Source organism: Pagrus major, chromosome 15 (assembly GCF_040436345.1).
Source record: "Pagrus major chromosome 15, Pma_NU_1.0".
Lineage (NCBI taxonomy): Eukaryota > Metazoa > Chordata > Actinopteri > Spariformes > Sparidae > Pagrus > Pagrus major.
This window is the reverse complement of record NC_133229.1, coordinates 31,325,469-31,350,400: the sequence shown is the minus strand read 5'-3', so window position 1 is coordinate 31,350,400 and position 24,932 is coordinate 31,325,469. Positions and strand designations below refer to the sequence as shown.

The following is a 24,932-nucleotide window of genomic DNA, read 5'->3' as shown; positions in this document are numbered from 1 at the left end:
AACTCCCATCATCCATCTGCTTCACCTTCATGTCTCTATGCTCCTGATTCAGCCTCTGATTGGCTCCAGTTCTCTTCTGTCACTGGATTGGCTCTGACGTCATCATACTTTAAAATCGTCCTGCAACACGCCTCCTTCAGTACCTTTGACGTTGTGACCAGACGTTCACGTCAACACGTCTGAGGTTTATTTGACAGCAGTGACGTGACGATCAGACGTCGCCCTTCATCCTCTTCTTCGTCACACTAACATGGACGTGCTGGTTGATGCAGGAGGAACCTGTTGGTTCAGATTAAACTCCTGCTGCTGTTTGACCCGTCGGGTCGTATTTACTCCTCAAATATCCAGTAACACTTGTGTATTTCGGGTGTTTGTGTCGCACTGTGCAATGTAAAGCAGCATAGGATGAACTTGTCTAAAGCCGCTTTCAGCTCTTCGTCTGTGTCCAAACCTGTAAATAAAGTTCACATTGAGAAGCCATATTGTAGTTGGGCTGACGCCTGGCTAGCGCTTGCTGCGTGTTAGGGCACTTTGGTTTAGATATTTTAGAGTGAGTCAGATGTTAAACCTCGTCTGAGGTTCGATCCACTTAATTTATTCTGTTCATCGTCTCTGATCGACGACACAAACTGATTTTAGTTTCTGTGAAAGTTTTTTGTTGTTTCGGCTTCGCTGCGGTCTGAATGTTCGCCGCCGGCTCGCCGATCGATAGTTGTACATACTGTCCACTTCCTGTGAGGTTTTGGTCGTAGTGAAACACAAACATGTTTTGAAGGCTTAGAGGCAAAAATAAAAACATTTTGAAAACAAAAGTTGAAGTCTGAGTCGTTTTTTATTAAAGTTTTCAGAAACAGTGCAGCATTTGTCTCGTTAAACGCTGATTAAATAATTTTCAGGCTGTTAAGAAGAGAAACCACATGAATACACAGTATTAGTAAAAACACACACAGCCTCGACAAACACTAAAAAATAACGGAGAAAAGATTCATTCTGATCGACTCGACAGTCTGAGCACGGTGCACAACCCGCTCATGTTTCTGATAAAGTTCAAAACAAAATGAAATTTTTCAGGAGAGACATTTAAGAAATGTTATTTAATTAAAAACAATTAAATCATAAATCTGACAGTTTTCTGCTCATTCTGTGACTTGAATTAAAGTTTTCCTTTTAATATCTTGTATTTAATTTTTTAGATTTTTGAAAAAGTCAAAATTGTCAGAACTTTGACCAAATTAACCCGAAACATTTATTTCTCTAACCGGCTTATGTCATAATCATTTTAAAACATTTTGTTAGACTTTGAAAGTTACAAATTTAACCGACTTAAATTTATATTATTTTGACTTTGAGTCAAAACTGTCTCATAATTTATTCGTCACAATTTGACTGAACACATCACAAGTGTTACTTACAGTATTCTTTATTTACGTCATTCACAACATTTAAAACATTTTCTCTTCTTGGCATCAGCGGGCTTCCATACAACACAACGCCTCCATTAAAGTTTTTATAAACAGAAACTAAACACAGGTGAGTAACATCTGAACTCATGTCGCTCTGATGTCACCGGTGAGACGTGCTGCGTTCCAGACCGCACAGAAACACAGAAATGTCCTTAAATTAATTTTAAAAACTTTTTGGTGATTTGTTGATGAAAGCAGACTTCCTGTTGTGAGTTTACAGTCTGTGGGTCTTGAACGCAGCCCTGGTCTCCTGCAGGTAAACGTCAGACTCTCTGTCCATTCAGTCCACTTCTGCTTCCTGCAGGATCGCTCCACGCTCCTGAAGACACTCAGGTGATTTCATTTCCTGCTCGTCACTGATTGGCCACAGGCGGCTCCTCTTCCTCCATTGGCTGACTGCCGAAGCCGCTGTCCACCGTGGTGTCTGATGGGACAGAAAAATATGAACAGGTGAGTGTTATGATGTTTCACTCTGAACCTTTTACCGCAGGTTTTATTTAAAATGACTTGTTGTTAAATTTTTAACTTTATTTACAGCAACAAAACTTTATTTATTCTACCAAAACCTTTTATAGCAACAGAAGTATTGAGTAACAATGATTTTTATGCCAACAACTGTATTGATCATGTAGAGACAAATTGAGAAAACAATTGAAAATGCTGATGAGCTGAACACAACTCATGTCTGTCTGTAAATCCTGAATATTTTCCAGTGATTTACAGACACCAAAACTAGTTTGAATAAAATCAGCTCACATGTGAAACGATTCTGCTGTTTTTGTCTTTATAAACAGCGAAACGACAGTTTTACAACCTTGAAGTGTGTGTGTGTGTGTCTGTCTGTCTGTCTGTCTGTCTGTGTCCGTTACCTGTGCTGTGCTTGTCGTCTTGTAGCTCGGTGTGTCTCAGCAGTCGGACTCCTTCTGTCAGACCGAGAGACTGAAGAGCTTCGACCAGACCCTGGACCGGCCCTCCACCCAGCTGTCGGGTAAATCAGAGACACTGTTGTTGTATCACAGCCAACGTGTGATGAGATCTGCGTCTCCAGTCAGATTCTAGTTTAGCTCAGTGTTCGGTTGTCATGGTGATGTGTTACCTTGTAGTGCTGCAGCAGGTGTTGGCACGGCGTCGGACTGTCCAGGTACAGGTGAGTCAGCGTCATCATCCCCAGCTTCTCCGCCAGTTTCTTCCAGGGAACGTCTCCAACGCTCAACACCTCCACCAGCCGGGACAGAGTGTCCTCGTCCAGCCCCGAGGCCTCCACCTCTGCAACACCAACACACACACACGTGTTTATTGCACTGCTGTCAAGAGTAATCTGATTACTTCTAACTGAAATCTGATCAGACTGCAATGTGGTTAAAACATCACGTTCTCCCTGTGAGCTTCAGTTTGAACTTGATTTCTGCCTCTGACACTCAGCTGGTCCAGCGAGCGGCCCGGCTGTAAAGAACGAACCTTCTGAGCTGCTCGGCTTCATCTTCTTGCTGCTGTGACGACTCGACTTCGGACTCTGTCTGGAGTTCAACAGGTTCCTCACCTGAGGAGAGGAGACGAGGAGGTGAGAAGAACATAACACTTGAACTGAAGCTTCAGTGTTGATTTGCTTTTTATTGGCTGCTGTTTGTCCAATCAGAAAACAGAAACATCCTCATCATCATGATTCTTCAGGTCTGATTAATGTTATTTTGTCCTTGACTTTTATTTTGAAAGGATTACCTTTTGGCACTTGGCGAGGTCCAGGGGGGTGTGTCCTCCTGCAGGTCTCTTGCGAGGGTTGATTGGCTGTGAGGGGCCCTCCTCTCTGATTGGCTCGTCTTCGTCCTGCTCTTCATCTGAAGAGGAGCTGAAGAAGAGCGGCTCGTCGTTCTCCATGTTCTTATCGGCACCTGGAGAACAGACGACGTTCAGTCACTCAGGTACGTTTATTCATTTATCACTTCAGGTTCATTTTGTCCTCAGTGGTTCTGTTTCTGTCACACGGAACGGAACAGAACATGGTGTTCAGTCTAAGTTACACGTTTACCGACAGTCAGAGTTTTCTGAACCTTTCTTCCTCCGGTTGGTCACAACTCATCAGCTGCAGCGATTAATGGATTAGGCGCCAACTTCTCTGATAATCGATGAATCAGTTTGTTACATGTGAACGTTTCCTGGTTTCTTTCCTCTGTGACAATAAACTGAAGATGTCTGAGGACGAAACGCTGATCGACATTTTATCTCGTTTTAGAGACCAAACTGATCGACTCTTCCAGAAAATCTCGCTCCACTACATTCATCTGACGGCTGTCGTTTCTTTACAAATAAAGATTTTTACACACAGAACACCGAGTTTATACAAACTGATGTTTTATAAATGAAACTGCTCAACAGTTTATACATGTGAAACTATTAGTCCATGAATCAGTCGTTTCAGTGACTCTTCCTGTAAAAACACGAGATGGTTTCAGATTCATTGCTTGTTGTCAAGTGATGTTGGAAAATGAGCTAAATTAGTTTTCTCTGGAGGGAAACACGTGTTGGTCTGTGACGTGTTGGTCTGTGACGTGTTGGTCTGTGACGTGTTGGTCTGTGACGTGTTTCTTAAACTGCAGTCAGGTCAAAATTAAAACCAGCAGATTTTCTTCAGTCACCATCTGGCTGTTGGACAAAAGTTCATTTTGTTCCCCATTTGTTGACCCCGCAGGGCCACCGTAGAAAATCCCTGCTGTCAGGTACTCATGTTGATTTCAGACTGAACAGCCCTGACGTTGGTTCACTCAGGTGTTTTGTGTCTCACCTGCAGCGACGAGCATGGAGCAGAGCGTCGGCGAGCCCAGACTGGCGGCCAGGTGGAGCGGAGTGTTTCCTCCAAACGTGCACGCGTTCACGTCCGCCTTCAACTGTAAACAACAAACAGAGTTAGTGACTAATGGTGTGTGCGTGCGTGCGTGCGTGTGTGTGTGTGCGTGCGTGCGCGTGTGCACATGTGCCAGTCTCACCTCTGTGATGAGCGTGCACGCCACCTTGAACAGGTTTTCTCTGACAGCCAGGTGCAGCGCCGTGTTTCCACTCTTCTGCTCGGGCGCGTTGATTTTGGCTCCGCCCTCCACCAGCAGACGGAGGCAGCGTTCGCCGTCCCTCCTCACGGCCAGGTGGAGCGGGTGGAGACCTGAGACAGTAACACAGGTAACACTTCAGTTTGTTTTATTGTCACCATAAGAAAACATTATCCTGATATCAATCTGTCTGATCGTCTCACCGTGATAGTCAGGTGTGTTGACCAGGTGGGCGTGGCGTTCTCCCAGGTGAGCTAGCAGGGGGCGGAGTGTGGAGTTGTCTCCGGCCAGCGCTGCCAGGTGGATGGGACTGCGGCCGTCTTTGTCCAGCAGGCTGGGGTCAGCCCCCGCCCTCAGCAACACCTCCACCACCTTCACCTGCCGGGTGATCACAGCCAGGTGGAGCGGAGTCTGACGACAGAGAGGAGGGAGGAGTCAGAGGACAGGTGAGTCACCTGGGACTGAGCTGGTATGTACATTAGATACAGGTGTCAGTGGTAGTTAGCTGTGTTGTGGTGAGTCATCAGGTTAGTGATGTTAAGTGAAGGTGGGGAGCTGATTTAACAGGTAACTAATGCTAGCTACCTGTCAGAGCTAATTAGCTTTGTGAAGGTGCTGTAAGAAGTCATTAACTGTATTATAGCGAGTAATTTGAAATTGGCCTCCTGTCAGATGAAGTTAGCTACCTAGCTTACCTGTTAAAGGTGGATGGCTGTGAGTAAGCTACCTGCCTTAGGAAATTAGCTAGAGTTGGCTACCTGTCAAATGCAGTTAGCAAACAGTTAGCTACCTGTCGGAGGTGGTTGGCTGTGTTGAGGATGTTTTGCTGCTGGCTGTTGAGCAGAGTGTGGATCAGTTGCTGGATCACACCTGTCTGCTGGTGGATGATGGCCAGGTGCAAAGGACTGTGGGAAACAAAAAACACAATATCAAATGTCTGATTAAAACCTGAAATGATTAAAAGGCAGACGTGTTTTTATATCTTCCCTTCAGGTTGTGTCCTTTCAGTCAGCTTGTAGGACAAAATTAAATTATAAACTCACGTGTCTCCGTTTCCGTCCTGGACACCACACAGGTGTCTCTGAATTGCCAGAAGGACCCGGGCGTCCCCGGTGCTGCAGTACTGCAGCAGGGCGGCGGCGGTCTGTCTGGCGCTCTGAGAGGCTTTACTGTGGAGGGTGGCGGCTGGAAACGACGCGGAGAAAGAGGAGGTCAGATTTTAATCTGTACATGAACAGAGTCTCATCATCAGCGAACAGACGGACCACAACACGATCGTTTCTTCATGCAGCTTCTTACCGATGTGAAACAGCTGCTGTTGTAGTGGGGAGCCCGTCTGTCCTCCCGTCTGTTGCTGGGTAACCCCTGTCTGAGGGGCGGAGCCTGACATCTGAGCCCCTCCACCGAAACCTGTGAAGCCTCCTGTGAAGAAAACTCCTCCTCCTCCTCCTCCTCCGTTCATCTGCTGGTTGAACTGGAATCCTGCAGAAGGAAACAATGTTTTGACTTCATTTTGTTCTTCATGTAATCACTGATTACTTTTGTTTATCTTGACATCGTTGCTCAGTGATCTGTGAAGCTTAAATAAAGTTTTGAATAAACTGAATGTTAACTCATTAAATCTTGTAAATGTTTCACTGGAAATTTACATTCAAAAAACTACATTATACAACAGTTTGAATAATCTTCAAAACCCTTTTACATAATATACAAACACTTCATGTAGAACACATCATAATAATAATAATAATAATAATACATCACATTTTGAAACATACATATGAAAGTTCATGTTAAAATCCCCACCTCCTCCTCCACCTCCTCCTGCTGCTGCTCCTCCAAATCCCCCGGCTCCTCCACCTCTTCCTCCTCCTCCTCCTCTCCAGGGTTCATAGTGAGGCAGCGGCTTCTGCTTCTTCCTCAGCACCTCCTCTTTGTCTGAAACAGAGCAGGAGACGAGATGATGATGATGATGATGATGATGGTCAGTGGGAGGACAGAAGCCGTCTGACAGACGTCTGAGTGAGTAGGTGACGACTGAAACTCGCTGCATGCCAACTGTTTCCACCGAGGGAAACCCCAAAACTGTGACATTAAACCCCAAAACAAGCCGCTTCCTGTCAGAGTTTCGGGGATTTACAGGTTAAACACTGTTATATTGGTGCAGAGATGTTTCCCAGCGCCCTGCCTCACCTTGGACCTGTGGGATGTAGGTGAACTGTTTGGGGTCGCTGCTGTCGCCGGCCTTTTTCCTCTTCAGCTGCAGGAAGACGGTGACGGGCCGCTCGATCTCTGCGCTGTGATAGGGCGGCGTTTTGAACACAATGGCGTACTGAGGAGAGAGAAGAACAGATTAACACTTGGTTTATCTGAGAGATGGAAACACTGACAAGTTACTAGCTGAACGCATCACGATCAGGATTAAGGTCAACTAGAGATTAAACCACTCAAAATCTGAATTAAATCACCTTAAACCTGGATTAAGTCACTTTAAACCTGGATTAAATCACTCAAAACGTGTCTATCAATAACTAAGATAGATAAGATTAAGATTGAAGATAAAGACGTTATTATAAAACATAATTATGTTTGCTGTTCACTTTTGCTCTGGGACACACTCCATCTTTATTTGTGAGATAAAATAAAATGTTAAATATTTTCATGTTTGTGAGTCGACAGTTTGGAGGAATTCCCCGCTGACAGACGAGCTGCTGGTTCTTCATCTTCTGTTTGTTGTGGTGTCAAACATTGAGCACTTCCTCCACGAGTGTTAGTCATTCACACACAAACGTACGACTGACTGAATCACACAGACACACACACACAGACACACACAGACACACACAGACACACACACTCTACCTGTTTGTGAACGTCGGTTGGTGAAAAGTCTCCGAACGCCTCCCAGCCTCCTTCATCGTCCTCCTCATAGAATCTGATCTCGATGTCGTCTGTAACGTGCAGCAGACGCCGGATGTTAATGAATCTTTATCTTAATCCTTCATTTCACATCAACTATAATTATGACTGTGTGCACGAGGAGGTCTTGACAGCTGTTGGAAATTTAAACCTCGTTAAGCAAAAACAAATCTGTCTACCATCGATGACTGTTTGACGCTGACACACTGACGACGCTCCACAGCTGCCTGATTTAAATCCTTAAATCCTTAAATCAAATGTGTTCACCTTTCTGGACTTTGTCACAGAGCAGGAAGATCTCGTCTCCTCCGAGCACCGAGCCGCACGTCTTATCCATCCGAGAGATTTTCAGGTTGGAGGCGTTCGGTGACTCTGCAACAGAAACACAAACAGGATGCTGAAGATCATCAGACTGAATCTTCCTTTACAGCGAGGACAGACGGCATCACTGTGCTTTGTTTGTTGAGTGAGGCAAGTATCCAGCTCAGTACCAGTACCAGTACCAGTACCAGCGGTGGAAGTATTAATACCACAGTGTAGAAATACTCTGTTACAAGTCAAAAGTTTTACCATCCAAATATATTTAAACAAAAGTAAAAGTACTTCTAATGCAGAGTCGCCCATTTCACAATAACTTCCAGTTGAAACTCCCGACTGGGAAATTCCAACTTCCCTCATGTTGCTAACGATGGCTCAGCTAGCTGGAGCTGGTTTTCAGCCGTCATCATTCTCAGCTCTGATCTCCGAGACAAACTGAACGCGGCATCAGACAGCTGCTGTCACTGACTAGCACTAGCCTAGCTTGCTATCAGCTGTTAGCACCCAGCTAAAGTACTTCACACACAAACCAAACGACTCAGAGTCTGTAGAAATCAAATGTTTTGTGAAAACTTGAAAAATAAACTTTGCTGCGACTTTTAAAATTAAAAAAGAAAATTAACTACTGACGACAAAGATGGCCGCCTCAAACAACAAGTGCCTCTTACTGTCAGAAGAGACTCGTGGACAGCTGATGACCGACCGTCAGGAATATTAATATAATTAAAACAAACTACTGAGGCTTCGCATACAAGCAGCTTCCTTTAAAAAGCACCAGAGCTGCAGTCTGTCGGCCAGCCAGCTGCTCGTTTCAACAAACAGGAAATCTTTAGATGTTTCAGGCCGTGTGGACTCACTGCTGTCGTAGATCGGGTTGGAGACGACGGGTTTGAGCGCTCTGGTGAATCCTCCGTTGCTGTCCTGCAGGAAGGCGGTGAACTTCAACCTGACGATGTTCAGGTCCATCACCTTGCCCAGCTCCTTGGCCTCCTTCAGGATGGAGGTTTCCTCTGAATCTGAAGCAGGACGGACAGTTTGACATATTTCACTTCATCCTGATCGAAGTCTAAATAAAGACTTTCAGAGTCCTGGTTCTGTGTTCTGATCCACAATCTGAACTTTAAAATCTGCTGTGAACAGGTTTTTATTTTTAACCTGTGTCTGGTTTTGATTGTTGTTGGATCTACAGAACATGTCGCATCAAACGGGCCAAAGATTTAAGACCTAAAATATACAAAATATTACAGGAGAGGATTTGGACCACTGCTCTTAATTCTGAGGACTCTCAGCGGTCCTGATCCTCTCCTGTACTGATCCAAACCCAGTCACCATAAAAAAGATGAAAACTAACAATGACTGACAGAAATGTGACTGAGTGTTTTTACGAGACAACAACAATAAATTATAATAAACAACTTTCATTAAAGACTTTTAAAATCAAAAACATGAAACAAGGAGATTTTGATGATTCACGTCGACAGGATGAAAAATTAAATCATAATTTTGAGAGTCAGTGTTTTATTATCTGCACCATGTGGTGTCAGCGCCAGGTGAGCAGCTCACCTGTGAGGTGATAGTGAGCTCCTTTCTGTCTCTTCCTCTCCTCCCTCAGCCTCCGGCTCAACACCTCCACCACACCTTTCTTGGTGACGTGGAGGATCCCCAGGTTACTGAAGCTGCAGGAAGTGACATCACCACAAAACATGTTACAAAGTGACTCATCTTGTTTCCAACGCTGACTTTATTTACTCACATATATATTTATTCTTTAAGCGAACATTTTATAAAAGCTCTTTCATTGACTTTTAAACACTGCTGGTTCGATCACGATGTTTCAGGAAACAGGAACATCGTGGAAACTTTCAGAAAAGTTTCAGATGTTATAAACTCACATGTATTTTCTTTATTCTTTCATGAAGTTAAATATTTATTATCTTTTAATCAAAAACATATTTGAGTGATACAGAAACAACAGTTTGCTCGCTCGTTTGTTTCCCTCTGACATTTAGTAAAGTCTGAACTTTTATTTTGTAGGAGTCATGATGACTCACGTTAGTAAAATCTCCCTGTGGAAGTTTCAGTTACTGATATTTGTTTTGATTCATCATCGCTGTTGTGAAGTCGTGTTCATCCGTCTCTCTACTTTCTTTCATTGTCAGATTTTTAATCATCTGTTGTATTGTGATTATCATGTTATTGTTTATACTGTCTTTAGTTTTATTGTAGTTTTTATATATATATAAATATATTAGTCTGTTGTGTTTTTATCTTTTATTCTTATGTTTCTGTAACTTTGGACACTGAGTTTAAATGTTTAAACATATTTAAACCACAGGTGTCTGACACATGGAGAAGAAATAATTTTATATGTTTAACCAGCTTTTAATAAGAAACAACAGTTTCCTTCTGATATTTAGTAAAGTGGATTTTTTTTGTATCTATTAGTAGAAATCAGAGCGATGACTCACTTCTTTAATAAAATTCCCCTCAGAGGTTTCAATTACTAATATTTGCAGTTTTGAATTTCATCATCACTCTTCTGAAATCATTAATGTGTTTTTATCTGTTATATTGTTTTCACTTCTTAATAATCACATTTAAACCTTTTCTGTTTTACTTTGTATCGTAGTTCACTTTTCTAAATGTATCTTATTGTTCGTGTATTTGAAACTTAATGTTTCAAACTTTACTTCCTGTGAGAACGACTTAAATGTTTTGTGTTTTTTTATGATAATAACATAAATAAAGTTTGTTTTCTCAAGATCAAACTGTTTGTTACGTTTGTTATTCTGTGACATTAATAACTTGTGATCTCAAGAAAACAAATAAAATTTAACTACTGCAAACTGAGGAAGTAATGCGTCTGAATCTTGACCCTTCAGGGCTTCTGTACATGTCAGCATTTACTCCTCCTACTTTTATCATCAGTCTGTTGTGTTTTTATCTTTTACTCCTGTTTCAGTAACAGGAGTAATTAAGTGTCATCTCATCTGGACTTTAATCTGTCAGCGACGTTTCATATTATCGAGTGTTTCCTGAACCTGGATTAAAAACAGAACTCCTGACTTCCTCTCTGGACTTTTCCTCTGAGCGTCATCCAGCTGCTCATCAGTGGAATCATGAAAACTTTCCTCCCTGACCGTCTCGTTTTTCAGTCTACGTGTTGTTAAAGACGCTGCGCTGTGATTGGATACTGACGAGGCGGTGAGGTCGTTGGGGCCGATGTCGAGCATGCAGGTGCCGTTCTCGGTGCAGTGACGTCCGACCAGACTGTGAGCGTGAACACGAGGAGGGTCGGAGTGCGACACCAGCTGGACCTCCACCCGGGCGTGACCCACGTAGTTATTGATCTGATGGAGAGAAATTATTATTAAATATCATCTTCTGAGGTGAATTCTACAATATTCAGTAAAATACTCTGTTACAAGTTGAGTAAAAGTATGGACTCTAAAGGTAAAAGGACTTAAAGTATTCAAAGTAAATGTTTCTGTGGTGATTTCAAAAACTCCCACGTGACCTGAACGCATCATGGGACTCATGTCCTGCCGGTGTGTTCGGGTGAACTGTCCCTTTAAACTGTGTGTGTCTGTTGTGAGAGGTTGTCGACACGTTGTTGAAACGTTGTCAGAGCGTTGTTGGCGTTACCTTCACGGTCGGGTACGTCCTCCTGTTCTTCTCGCTGGAGGCGCCGGGGAGCCCGCCGTGGGACGGACCCTCGCACTCATAACGGAAACGAAAGCCCCTCTGAGGACACACACACACACACACACACACACACACACACACACACACACACACACACACACACACACACACACACACACACACACACACACGCCTCGTTACTGTCTGTACAGCCGGAGAACTAAACAGCTCAGGCTCAGCGTTGTTAAAGTAAAGATACAGTGTTAAAATATTAAAGTCACACATATGAAGAGTACTCGAGTAAAAGTCTTAAAGTATCTGATGTTAAAAGTACCGAAGTATCAAAGTATCAGTAAAGTAACTGATCATATAGTTACATATAAACTGAGTCAGCTGATCATCACGATCACTGTTTTTATCTGATTGATGAGAAAATCAATTCATTTGATGCAGCATGTAATCTGTAAAGTAACTAAAGGTATCAGATAGATGTAGTGGAGTAAAACGTACAATATTTGGCTCCTACATGTAGACGTGGAAAAATATTAAGTAGCAGAAAATGGAAATACTCAAGTAAAGTACAAGTACCTCAAAAGTGTACTTGAGTAAAAGTACTTAGTTACATTCCATCAGTGGAAACAGTTCTTTGTGTAACTGAGGATTACAAACACTTCCTCTATATTTGATTACATTATCATCATTTATCAGTTTGTAACCTGGAAAGTAACTAAGTACATTTACTCAAGTATTGTGCCAGTACAAATGAGTATTTCCATTTATTCAGCTTTAACTTTAGTTCAGCTTTAGTTACTAGTAACTTTTCAGATTACCGTCCTGTCCAGTAAAAACCCAGTATCTCCAGATGTGTTGATGTGGAGTGGAAGTATAAAGTAGCAGATAATACTCGTAAAGTACCTCATGTTGTACATAAGTACAGTACCTGAGTAAATGTACTTAGTTACATTTCATCACTGATTAAATTTGGCTTGGATAGTTTTAATGATTTATTGTAAGGATTCAGTTTTACTTCTAACATGTCTCATCTGTTATTGTTATATTATTGTTGTTGTTATTATTGTTATTATTATTATTATTGTTGTTATTATTATTGTGTATTTCACTCTTTATCTTTGTATAAAATAATAAAATCATCTGGTTTTATTTGCTTCATCACCTGCTGATGTTTAAATCAGGTGAAACTGTGACTTTGTTTAATTTAAATAAAGTTATTATTGAATCTATAATGTGTGTGTGTGTGTGTGTGTGTGTGTGTGTGTGTGTGTGTGTGTGTGTGTGTGTGTGTGTGTGTGTGTGTGTGTGTGTGTCTGATGACTCGTCTGTGGTGTCGTCATGTTTGTTCAGTTAAAGTCCGGTTGTATAAGCCTTGTTCTTCTTTTGTCTTCAGAACAGAACTGATTTGCATGCAGATGTCACCTGACCTCCAGCAGCAGAAACTCCCTGACCTCCTGCTGCTGTTCAGTCAGTCCTGTGTTGTTGTTGTTGTATGACTGCTGGGAAAACCCTGGAGTCAAGGAAGTGTCTGTTACTGCGACACGTGGACCGAGCAGCGCCGGGAAACACCCTCACTGCCACTGTGTGTGTCACTGTGTGTGTCTGTGTGTATCTGTGTGTCACTGTGTGTATCTGTGTGTATCTGTGTGTGTCTGTGTGTCACTGTGTGTATCTGTGTGTGTCTGTGTGTATCTGTGTGTGTCTGTGTGTATCTGTGTGTCACTGTGTGTGTCTGTGTGTATCTGTGTGTCACTGTGTGTATCTGTGTGTATCTGTGTGTGTCTGTGTGTGTCTGTGTGTCTGTGTGTCTGTGTGTATCTGTGTGTATCTGTGTGTCACTGTGTGTGTCTGTGTGTGTCTGTGTGTGTCTGTGTGTCACTGTGTGTCACTGTGTGTCACTGTGTGTATCTGTGTGTCACTGTGTGTGTCTGTGTGTCACTGTGTGTGTCTGTGTGTCACTGTGTGTCACTGTGTGTATCTGTGTGTCACTGTGTGTGTCTGTGTGTCACTGTGTGTATCTGTGTGTATCTGTGTGTCACTGTGTGTGTCTGTGTGTGTCTGTGTGTATCTGTGTGTCACTGTGTGTGTCTGTGTGTATCTGTGTGTATCTGTGTGTATCACTGTGTGTTCTGTGTGTGTTCTGTGTGTGTCTGTGTGTGTCTGTGTGTATCTGTGTGTCACTGTGTGTGTCGCTGTGTGTATCTGTGTGTATATCTGTGTGTGTATCTGTGTGTGTCTGTGTGTGTCTGTGTGTGTCACTGTGTGTGTCTGTGTGTGTCTGTGTGTATCTGTGTGTGTCTGTGTGTGTCACTGTGTGTGTCTGTGTGTATCTGTGTGTATCTGTGTGTGTCTGTGTGTCACTGTGTGTGTCTGTGTGTATCTGTGTGTGTCACTGTGTGTCACTGTGTGTATCTGTGTGTGTCTGTGTGTATATGTGTGTATATGTGTGTCACTGTGTGTGTCTGTGTGTCACTGTGTGTGTCTGTGTGTGTCTGTGTGTGTCACTGTGTGTCACTGTGTGTCACTGTGTGTATCTGTGTGTGTCTGTGTGTGTCTGTGTGTCACTGTGTGTATCTGTGTGTGTCTGTGTGTATCTGTGTGTATCTGTGTGTCACTGTGTGTTCTGTGTATTTACACCTTCTGTTCTGACATTATTCTCCACCTTCATCATATCATATATACATATATACATATATACATATATGTATATATGTATATATGTATATATGTGCGTGCGTCAGTCAGTCATTCAGTCAGTCAGTCAGTCAGTCAGTCAGTCAGTCAGTCAGTCATTCAGTCAGACAGTCAGACAGTCAGTCAGTCAGTCAGTCAGTGCTGCTGTTTGCTTGGAAACTGAACACATTAAATCAGTGTGAAGATGAATTATTGTCTTTTGTTGACATCAGCAGTAATAAACACCTGATCAACACACTGTGTTCCCCTCTAAGGTCGGAGCAGCCTGCTGTGAGCTCACAGGGATACAGGACGCTGTTAATTCACTGTTAATTAAGTAATAAAGTCATGTTCGTGTATAAAACCAGCAGTGGGCTGATAAATACATGGATGGTATTTTGGTATCGGCCTGCAGCTATAACCAGGCGCTGGTTACTTCCTGAACCGCCCACAATACAAGAGCGGTGTGATATAGTGAAACATTTACGTCACTTTCTGCCTTCAGTGTTCATTAGCCTCTGGACTCAGTGGATTAATGATGTAAAGCCTTTACAGACGAGGTATGAAAGACTGTTATGCTGCTTGTATCTAACAAACAGTACTGACCCTTGTTTTAGTTTCTCCTCGCCTACTTTTTCCTCTCAGCCTGGAAATAGTTTTTGTATATAGAAAATAAGACGCCTGCAGAAGAGCTGAAGCTGACTTTGTATGAACGACTGTCCTGATAAAAAAATACAAATAAAATCCAGCAGTGGGCAGACTGATGATCCTCGTGGGAAACCTTCATCACCTCCAGATATTCTGATGTTTTCACCTCTGACCCGGTTCAACACTAATAAACTCTAGTACGAAGCAAACAACCAGACCAACACCACCTGAACAGGGTCCAGTTAAACACCATGTGGGTGGTTTGTGGTGTGAGCGAAAAACAAAGCAACAACATTTAAATTTAAAATAAAAAGTGTAAATATGAGGGGGCCTCGTGTGGATCCTTGAGGGACGCCTTCATGAACAAACCAGATACTTTAAGACTTCAGTCATCAACAAAGTGTTCAGAACATTTCTCCACCCTGCGTCTCCGCCGTCACCTCTGACTGTTTACTTGCTGTCCTTCCAGCTGCTCCACAACAACTGGCTGCAGACACTAAACACCAGCGCTGTCTGTAACATCTCTACGTGTACAGACAGGAAGTAGAATATTCTTCTCACCTGTTTGGGCTCCTCGATGATCTGAATGTACGGACCGTGAGCTGAAACACAAAGAAGAGTTGAGTTAATGATGCACAGAAACTGTAACTGATGGTTTCTACATGTCACCAGCCACTTTCACTATTTCACCAGCCACTTTCACTATTTCACCAGCCACTGGACTTTTTGTTAGTAAAAAGGTGGATGAAGGTTTTTCCCCATCAGTAAGTTCTAGAAACTGTAGCTGCCCAGGTACTGATCAGTCACAGTCTGGGACAAACGGGGTCTCAGTTTCCTGTTACAGTGAGTAAGTTCAGGTCAGGGTCCTGATGGGAACTCTTGTTCTTTAGAAATTATTCCACTGGTTCCGACAGAAGAGGAGTTTTAGACCTGATCTCCATGTTTGAACAAGACATCCAAAGTGTCATCAAGGCTCCAGGTATCAGGACCATGTTGCATCTGTACCATCCAAACTGTCTGCCTTTACTAAAGACACAAACATGCCTCAAAAGAGTACCATCAGCCCTCAGGATGAGGTTCTAGACAGACTGGACGCAGGTTCTGAGAAATCTAAAGGAGGTTCTAGAAGGTGAGAACCTCTTCTGGAGTCGGTAAGAACAGGTTCATCAGTGTTCGCAGACTCTAGAGACTCTCACTCACGGTTCTGAAAAGGCCCGACTCATATCTCCAGATACAAACAAGGTTCCTCCAATAGTTCCTCCTCAGACCAGTTCTCCTGATGAGCTTCCTGTCTGTGTGTAATCTGTTACTTTCATTTCACTGAGTACTAAAACTTCAGGAAGTCCTCCTGTTCCCTGTCGGCCTCAACATGCTCGTCTGGTTTCACCTGGAGCTCCTGGAAAGACTGGACTCATGTTTCTAGGTGCAAATAAAAGGTTCTATAAAGAACCACAACAGGCTCCCAGACACCTGCGAGAACTCTGAGGTTCTAGAGGTAATAACAGTGTCCAGGTTCCAGGTGAGTGAGGAACCAGAACAACGTTGAGAAGTCTGAGCTCATGTTGTAACATCTCACACCAGAGGAACGAGGCCTGTGTGTGTATGTGTGTGTGTGTGTGTCTGTGTGTGTGTGCGTGCGTACCTGTCTCAGGTATGTAGGGTTCAGTCTTTATGTCCACTGGAGGAATGTAGTCGTACTGCATCAGATTCATCTGCAGCTGAACAGGAAGAAATATTTTAACATCAGAAACTGTGACGGACACATTTCAATCAATCAATACATCAATCAATACATCAATCAGTATCTATTTCAATATCCATCTTCATGAGAGAGCCCTTCAGCCGACATGTTTTCATCACTCAGACTTTCTTCCACCTCGTCATCACGAGAACATGACTCTGAGGTATCAGGTATCAGATGATGAGCTGATTGATCAGGTCATTGATTATATGAATCATCTCTCCTGTGAAAACCCCCGAACATCATCTGGATCCACAAGTTTAAACTATTTCTTTAATTGATCCTCAGCTGCCTTTATTACTCAAGTTAGTTACTGACTCATCATTAATAATAAAAGTTACTGAAGTTTGTCCATCAGAGGCAACATAATTAATTAAAGGAGCAGCCTGTAGTTTAAAGGAGCAGCCTGTAGTTTAAAGGAGCAGTCTGTAGGTTAAAGGAGCAGTCTGTAGGTTAAAGGAGCAGTCTGTAGTTTAAAGGAGCAGCCTGTAGATTAAAGGAGCAGTCTGTAGTTTAAAGGAGCAGCCTGTAGATTAAAGGAGCAGCCTGTAGTTTAAAGGAGCAGCCTGTAGATTAAAGGAGCAGCCTGTAGTTTAAAGGAGCAGTCTGTAGGTTAAAGGAGCAGTCTGTAGTTTAAAGGAGCAGCCTGTAGATTAAAGGAGCAGTCTGTAGTTTAAAGGAGCAGTCTGTAGGTTAAAGGAGCAGTCTGTAGTTTAAAGGAGCAGCCTGTAGTTTAAAGGAGCAGCCTGTAGTTTAAAGGAGCAGCCTGTAGTTTAAAGGAGCAGCCTGTAGTTTAAAGGAGCAGTCTCTTTGTTTTCATGACTGAATAAACTGAATAAACAAACAGACCTTAAAGGACAAAAACACAATTTATACTGTTTTACTTTGTTTATATGTGGCGGACCCTGCCACCTTTCTATCTTGTTCTGGACCTTATTTTCCTCTGAGAACAGCTCGTTTATTCACTGATGGAGAAAGTTTGTTATTAACTCATTAACATTGTAAATATTAAAATTCTGAGTTTGAATTTCTTCTGTAAAACTACACAGAGCTGCTTTAACAGAACGTATCATGTAAACATCAAGTTACATGAACAATAACTGAAAAAACACAAAATAATGACTTGATTTTAATTCTTCATACCAGTTTTCTGGATGTTATTTTGATTTATTTATAAATCATAAAAACTGTAAACTGAGTCTATTTCAGTATTTTTAACATTTCACTGAGCTTTGTTCTTTAATCAGCAGGAAGGTTTTTACACGTTTCTATGTGACTGTGTTCATTAATAACTCAAATAAAAGACTTTCAGTTGGTTTCATTTTGTTTTTACTGCTGATGTTATCGTCTGTTAGCTTACAGCTTTGTTTGGTATCTTTTGTCCTTTTGAGTTTAGTTTCATCTGATCTGATTTTTATATCGAGTGACTTTAACTTGCTGCCATCTCGGTCAAAACTCTTGCAAACCTGGTTTTAACTCTCAGAACAAACACTTTCTATCAGCCTGTTAAACTGAACATCCATCCAGTTTGTGAATGTTTCTTAAAGTCGCAGTGAAGTTAGAAGAAGACAAACTGCTTCAGATTCAAAGCAGGAAACAGTTTAAATTTCCCACATTGTGTCTGACGATGATGCAACATGCAAATCACTTCTGATCATCGTTAGAAGGTCGACTTCTGCAGAAACTGGGAATTTTTCTTTTTGCCATTTGAATAATTTGAGTAAAAGATCAAAGCAGACTTTATTTGAAATGAATCAATGATTAAAAATCATCTAATGAGTGAGTAACTGAGGAGAACGTGACTTTATTCTGCTCTCAGTCTTTCTGACTTCAGAACTGAACGACTCACTAAAACACTCACAGCTTCACAACAGACTAACTTATATTTAACAAAGTAAGAACCAGTAAGTCTTGGATCCCGACTGAGACGGAAAGTTAAACAATTCAAACTGAAACAGATAATAAAGTTAAAAGAAGTGAAGGAGCCAGAACTTTTCTACACAACAGTCCAACATACGACTACACACTTTAACTTAATTATGTAAACAACAACACAGACACCAGCTAACGTCCGTGTCCATGACTCCAATCGTGCAGGTCATCCCTCTACATCGCCTCTCAGCCACAGAACATCTTTTGACCCTCACAGGAGCCCGTACACACAAACACTGCAGTCATTAATTAACAGGAGAAGTCATTAATAATCGATCTGAACAGTCAGAGTGAATGATGGAAGAATAAAGGACTCACGTCGCTGTCGTAGGCGTTGATGAACTGAGCCTCAGTCATCCTACAAACAAACAGACAGACAGACAGTTAGAGGCTTTAACCTGAGAGTGAACGCACACACACACACACACACACACACACACACACACACAGACACACACACACACACACACACACACACACTCCTATCCCGTGTCTGACCTGAGGCTGTTGAATCCGTGTGTGTCTCTGCTGAAGTAACGTCCGACACGATGAACCAGGAAACAACAAATCAACAAAGGGAGCGACAAAATAAAAGCTGCAGCCGTCTGTTTCACTTTCACATGACGGGCGAGAGACTCGAGTACAGCCTCTCTCTCTCCCTCTCTCTCTCTCTGTCTCTCTCTCTGTCTCTGTCTCTCTCTCTCTCTCTCTGTGTCTCTCTCTCTGTCTCTCTGTGTGTGTGTGTGTGTCGTTCTACCCCTCCTCCCTCCTCTCGGCTGTTTTCAGTCACTTCCTGGAAGTGGCCGCTCGGAGGAAAACCCCCAGAATTCCAGATCAGCACGGAGGGGGGCGGAGCTACTGATGATGTCACTGTGCTGCTGCAGATCATAAACTGAACGCTGAGGAGAGAACGGGTTCTGTAGAGAACCAGGAAACTGTTCTTTAAACAGCAGAGAGACAAAGAGACAAAGAGACTCTGTCCTCTGCGTCAGTGTCGTGTTGGAGGGTTTAAATCATCATTTGTAAAACTGTTCTATAAAAGACACATAACACGTCAGCAGCTAACTGTTGACCCAGGACCTGATGTGCTCACTGTAAACTGTACACTCAGGATGTAATCCATTACATTACTAATTAACTAGAAGGAATAACCTTAAATCAGATGTGATGATACAAAGAGCTGAAACAAATCTCTGAGCACACAACTGAATAAAGCCTGAACGTTCTCATGAGAACAGGTCGACATGATGGGAAATTGTTTTGTAGCTGAAAACCAGACGTGTTTACACTGTATGGTTAGCTTAGCTTAGCATAATGACTGGGAACAGAGGGAAACAGCTAGCCTGGTAACAAAAAGCTCTCTGACAAACATGATATAACATGTATAACAGCGTAACAATGACACTGAGTGGTTTTATTTAACATTTAACAGCACGTGTTTAAACGTGTCAGAGTGAATAAATGTGCTTCAGACTGTCCTGATATAACAATCACAACAATCATGATATTTAAATATTATTGATATGATAATAAAATCATTTCCGCTTCTTTTGTTTCTCACTGTGTCACAGCAGGTGGAGGTAACACATGCCAACACTCGTCTCCACCCGGAGAAACAAACATGTATGAAGTGTAAAGCTTCCTGACATAAACTATATGCAGCGATGTCACAGACTCTTCAGCTCTGCAGTATTTTCACGTCATTCATTTGAAAAACGAGATAAATTCACAGTAAACAAAGTTAAAGATGAGTCTGAGTCTTGATGCTCATCATGTGGTGAAACCCTGACGTTCATGTTCCCCTCAGGATGAACTCAGCTCAACGTTGTACTTTGGTTTATGACCAAACACCTGCAGAACTGATGACATCACATCAGCCTCAACTGTTTACTGATGACTAGCTAATGTTAGCATGCTAACAGGCTGAACATTAGCATGTGAGCTCTTTAAACACAGCGTCAGTCGAGCTCTCTGCAGACGAACACATGAAGCAGTGTTTCTAAATCCTGCACACTGAATTATTTTAATTCCTGATATGTTGTTGAGGTGGGAACATTTTAATTAAATCTTAAATTTATTCCACAATAACACTTAAATATTTGTCTTGATTGGTCGCTGAGCGTTTCATCGTCCTTCTTTCTGCCCCAGAAACATTAATGTCTGAAAGATGTCATTGTTTGAGAGCGTGTAGCCGAGCTGAGGCTGAGAGCTGAAACAATCACCTGAGATCATTTCTGACAACAAACTAACTCGTGTGATTATAAATATTGTTAAAAGAGAACAGACTGCAGCGGATTTAAAAGGACAAAGCCGTGAAGAAAGTTTCGTGTTCTCTCTTTACTTCCTCTTCACTCGTCTTTCTGTCTTTCTGGTGGTTTCTGGTTCGTCACTTGGACTTCCTGTCTCTCCTCAGTCTCACTGTACAGTCTGACTCAAACCCGATCCGAGTCGTCTCATCCCCCCCGACGGGGGGACTGGCCCCTCTGACAGCAGCAGCCAATGAGGAGCCAGCAGAGACAGCCTCATTAACATAAACCCACAGCAGGTTCAGTCAGAGAAAACCCGAGGGGAAAGTTTGTGTGACCTTCGACCTCTGCAGGAATCCACTGAGGTGATTTTACTCTCCTGATTCTGTGAAACACGGCGACTTTCTGTCAACCTGTCCTCTGACTGATGAAACGTTTCTGTGAAGTCTTCATCTGACCACAAAAACACCTGATCCGGATCAATCTGATCAATCTGACGCGACGTACTGAACTGAAAACAGTCTCAGTTTACAAATTAACTCAACGTCCTGCTGAAATTACTTGATGCAAAAAAAAAACAAACTCAGTTCTTATTTTCCATGACTGATCATCAAAACGTCCGCAGCTCCGCCCACACATCAAACCACCAATCACAGCTAATCCTGATCAGACAAATCCAGTCTTCTTCAGCTGTCTGATAAACAACCTCCAACAGATTATTATTAAAGTCTGGTGAAGTTTCCTGCAGAAAATAAAATGATCATGAAGTCATTTTTTCAGCGATCGTGCAGCCGTACTTCTGATCGTGTGGTGTGATTCAGTGATGCAGGTTCTTCCACCTCTGCATCAATGACTCCTCTAACAGGACGACCCCCTGTGATACTGCGACGGCTCTGTTCTGAAGACATGAACATTAAATCATGTTTCTGACCACAGATCCTTCTGAAGCCTCCTGACTGGAGCTTATAGGTAAAAGTACAGTGAGGATGTGATGGAGCAGCAGATCTGCAGTCTGATGGACGATGAGACAGAAACACACTGCTGCTGTTTGTACCTGAGTTCATCTAGTGATTATAAAAAGCTACAAGGTCGATCTATTCTATCTATCGTCACTAAGACGTTCAGCCATGATGATGTAAAATGAAGAAATGCTGCAACTACAGAGAGACATCACACACACACACACACACACACACACAACAATATAAGACATGTATCAGAAACCATCAAGTTTTTCTAGCAGAACTGATCAGCTCTCATCATCTGCTGTCCAACACATTTATTAGCTACGATAAGTAATCTGACCCTCCTGTAGACGACCAAGACGACGAAGACGGAGAAGAGTCAGCGTGTGGCCAGTGCCCAGTCTAATATGGAGACAACATGGATGTACAACAGCAGTCAATGAGACGTCTACGTTTCTACATGACACGCCAAGAAATGCACCACAGAAGAAGACTGCGAGCTTGTAACCATGGACGCAAACAGAGCAGAGGAAGCTGAACTCATCACAGCCGTCTCTCACCAACCGTCTGGAGCAACTTTACACAAACTCACACTAAATAAAGTTTCCAACAACACATCTGGATGTCTCTGATCCACAAACCAACCAATCAAACACGACTTCACATCACAACCAACCACACGACAGAGAACAAACATCAGAGACGCACCTGAGAGCTCCGGCCATGATGATGATGATGATGATGATGATGATGATGATGATGATGATGAAGGAGGCTCTTCTGTTCGTCCTCCTTCAGGGATTTTCCTGCAGACGCAGATCAGGAGTTAATCACCACCGTGTGTGTGTGTGTGTGTGTGTGTGTGTCTGTGTGCAGTCATATTTAAATACATCAGAGGGAATTTCCACTCTTCCTCCTCCTCCTCCTCGGTGATTATTTGGGGACAATCCTTCATTTCCAGCCCGACTGAACAAACAACAAACTGTTAAAGGAGCAGTCCCACAGTTTAGCTCCCGTTTGCATTAGTGTGGTTAGCCTAGCTTAGCACAAACACTGGACGCAGGGGGAAACCGTTAGCCGAGCTCCTCTGAGGATGAATCTCGTCTGTTTCGTAACAGTTTGATCTTTGCTGCAGCGCCACCTTCAGGATTAACAGCAGCAGACAGAATAAAAACTGAGCTGGTAAAAATCATTAAGAAGCTGGTGAGTGAATTAAAATTAAGGATATGTTTTAATGCAGCATCACAACCACAGCAACACTTACGGGCCTCTTCTGAAGCTTTTGACTGAATCACGGTCTTCATCAGCGGACGGCCGAGCTGCGATGAAGACCATGAGCTGCAGCTGAAAGCTCACATGAAGCTGGAGGTGCAATTATTTCTCCTAAACTATGATTCTGAACTTTTAAGTGTCAAACTGATTTAAAATCAGATAGTTGATTATTGATCCGGGTTTAAAATCTGTTTCATTCAGTCGTTAAAACTATTTTTAGGTGTTTCCTCCGGTTCAGATGAAGACAGAGCAGCTTGTCTGAGTCGATCACAGAAGAGTTCATCATATGATCAGATAATCACATAAATCCTCTAAGACGCAGTTTAACTGAATTAACAGGATCATTTGAGCCTCATCAGAAGACTTCAGCTGAGAAATGAAGAAAAGTATGAACACACGTTTTAAAAATAGGAAGAACTGAAACATTCAAACACGATTAAACACAGAAACAGTTTGTTGCTCAAACTGCTGAATCGTTGCAGCTGCTTCAGTAATTTTCCTCTCAGTTGCTCAATCTGATCAAACAGCAGCAGGAACTGTTCGTCTGCAGCTCTGATCAATAACTCCTGTCAGTGTCTCCTGAGCCTGATCTATTGATCCTGAGCTTCATGTTCATAATAAACAACAATAATCACAAACTGTCCTGAGAGCAGAAACACTTGACATGAACTCAGTCAGTGAATTTAACAGCTGGTTTGATTCTGCAGGAAATTCACAGCAGACATTTCAAATTAAAGTGAAATTCTCGTGTTAAACGTTTAAATCTCGACGTCAAGAGAAGAAACATTCACACAGTCACACTGATGTTAACGTGAAACCGTTCAACACACCGAGCTCCGCGTCTGACCGTGTGAGCAGCTGATCAGTCATCGATCAGTCATCGATCAGTCATCGATCAGTCATCGATCAGTCATCGATCAGCAGTGAGTGTGGAGCTGAATAAAGAGATTAAAGGTGAGTTTACCTGTCAGCAGCTGCTCGTCCGTCTGTTCCCCGAAAACCACAAAACTCCAACTGGTCCGCACGTCACACGGCAGCAGCACACCTGACAACACTTCCTGTTGGGACGTTTCAAAATAAAATCAGTGCATTATTCTGCTGCTCATTAGCTTCGCCTGGTATTAAACTGCAGCTCGTGTGTTTGGACTGACAGCCTCGGCTCACCTGTCCTCACACCTGTCTGCGTTCATTACACCGCTGTGCTAGCGAGCTAACAACGACACCTAGCAACAACTAGCTCGCTCATTAGCTTACCTGAGTAACGAGTCATGACGTCAGTCTGTCTGTCAGTCGAAACACTTTCACCAGAGTCGGTAAATAAAGTTATAAAGTTGAGTTTTAACTCATTTCCGCGGCTTCAGCTGAAAACTCAAACTGACCAATTTCTATTCAATTGTGCGGAGATCACTGGTGCGCATGCGCCTGCGGAGCTCCGCGTGTCTGCGTGACAGATCTGTCCAATCAAAACTGTCCTCCTCAGATCAGGCGATGACTGGATGACGTAGACAAGAGCTGCGTTTATCTACCTGTAAATACAAAATGGCGGAAAGCTTTTTATCCAGGTGTGAGGGGGCGTGGCCTGTTAGATGTGTTAAAATACTTGGCGGTTCTCTTTGTGGTTAGATGAGCAGATTTACTGTGATGTTCGTCTTGTTTCCTCTTCTGAGCCCAGTGGGTCCATGTTGGTTCTGGTTCTGGTGTCACTGAGGCTTCCCGTCTGCCTTTTAGGACGCCAGCTGGGATTTTAAATCAAAAACATATTAAGTTGAAATGATCAAACCCGGAGTGGTTTCTTGATCCGTGGAAATATTTAAACTGCCTTTTTTATTTTTTTTAATATGTAAAACACAACAAGAAACTGCTCCATGGTTGGTTTTGAACTAGTTACACAAAAACAGTAGTATCTTGTGTTTTCCATTATTATTCATATTTTTAGCTTCAATTTATTTTTATTTATATCTAATTTTCCAATATTAACTTCATATACTCTTTAAAAAACATATACCAGATACGAAACACAGAGAAAGGAGGGAAACTCAGCAGAGTTGTAGAAATGTTAT

The 24,932-nt window shown here is 42.5% G+C and overlaps 1 protein-coding gene and 1 long non-coding RNA gene across 4 annotated transcripts; one reads left to right on the top strand and one right to left on the bottom strand.

The window, feature by feature from the left end:
• Positions 1-813: 813 nt before the first annotated feature.
• Positions 814-24,286, bottom strand: nfkb2 (nuclear factor of kappa light polypeptide gene enhancer in B-cells 2 (p49/p100)). 3 transcript variants are annotated; one of them, XM_073481343.1, is made up of 25 exons: positions 24,127-24,286; positions 23,837-23,930; positions 22,309-22,406; positions 18,708-18,747; positions 16,359-16,434; positions 15,278-15,318; positions 11,384-11,482; positions 10,937-11,088; positions 9,302-9,414; positions 8,596-8,754; positions 7,688-7,792; positions 7,364-7,452; positions 6,695-6,833; positions 6,308-6,439; positions 5,801-5,983; positions 5,545-5,686; positions 5,292-5,406; positions 4,705-4,912; positions 4,445-4,614; positions 4,243-4,345; positions 3,183-3,352; positions 2,922-3,003; positions 2,560-2,729; positions 2,333-2,444; positions 814-1,887 (listed from the first exon to the last, which is right to left on the bottom strand). In XM_073481343.1, the coding sequence occupies exons 3-25, from the start codon at positions 22,323-22,325 to the stop codon at positions 1,817-1,819; spliced, it is 2,688 nt and encodes an 895-aa protein (XP_073337444.1). In that variant the 5' UTR covers positions 22,326-22,406; positions 23,837-23,930; positions 24,127-24,286; the 3' UTR covers positions 814-1,816. The 3 variants fall into 3 exon arrangements, with proteins under 3 accessions (XP_073337444.1, XP_073337445.1, XP_073337446.1); XM_073481344.1 differs by lacking the exons at positions 23,837-23,930; positions 24,127-24,286 and having other exon boundaries at positions 22,309-23,807; XM_073481345.1 differs by lacking the exons at positions 22,309-22,406; positions 23,837-23,930; positions 24,127-24,286 and adding an exon at positions 18,888-18,991.
• On the top strand, positions 4,863-6,107 carry LOC141008967 (uncharacterized). The gene is made up of 2 exons (XR_012180110.1): positions 4,863-4,947; positions 5,577-6,107. It is a non-coding gene; the product is annotated as an uncharacterized lncRNA (long non-coding RNA).
• Positions 24,287-24,932: the final 646 nt, after the last annotated feature.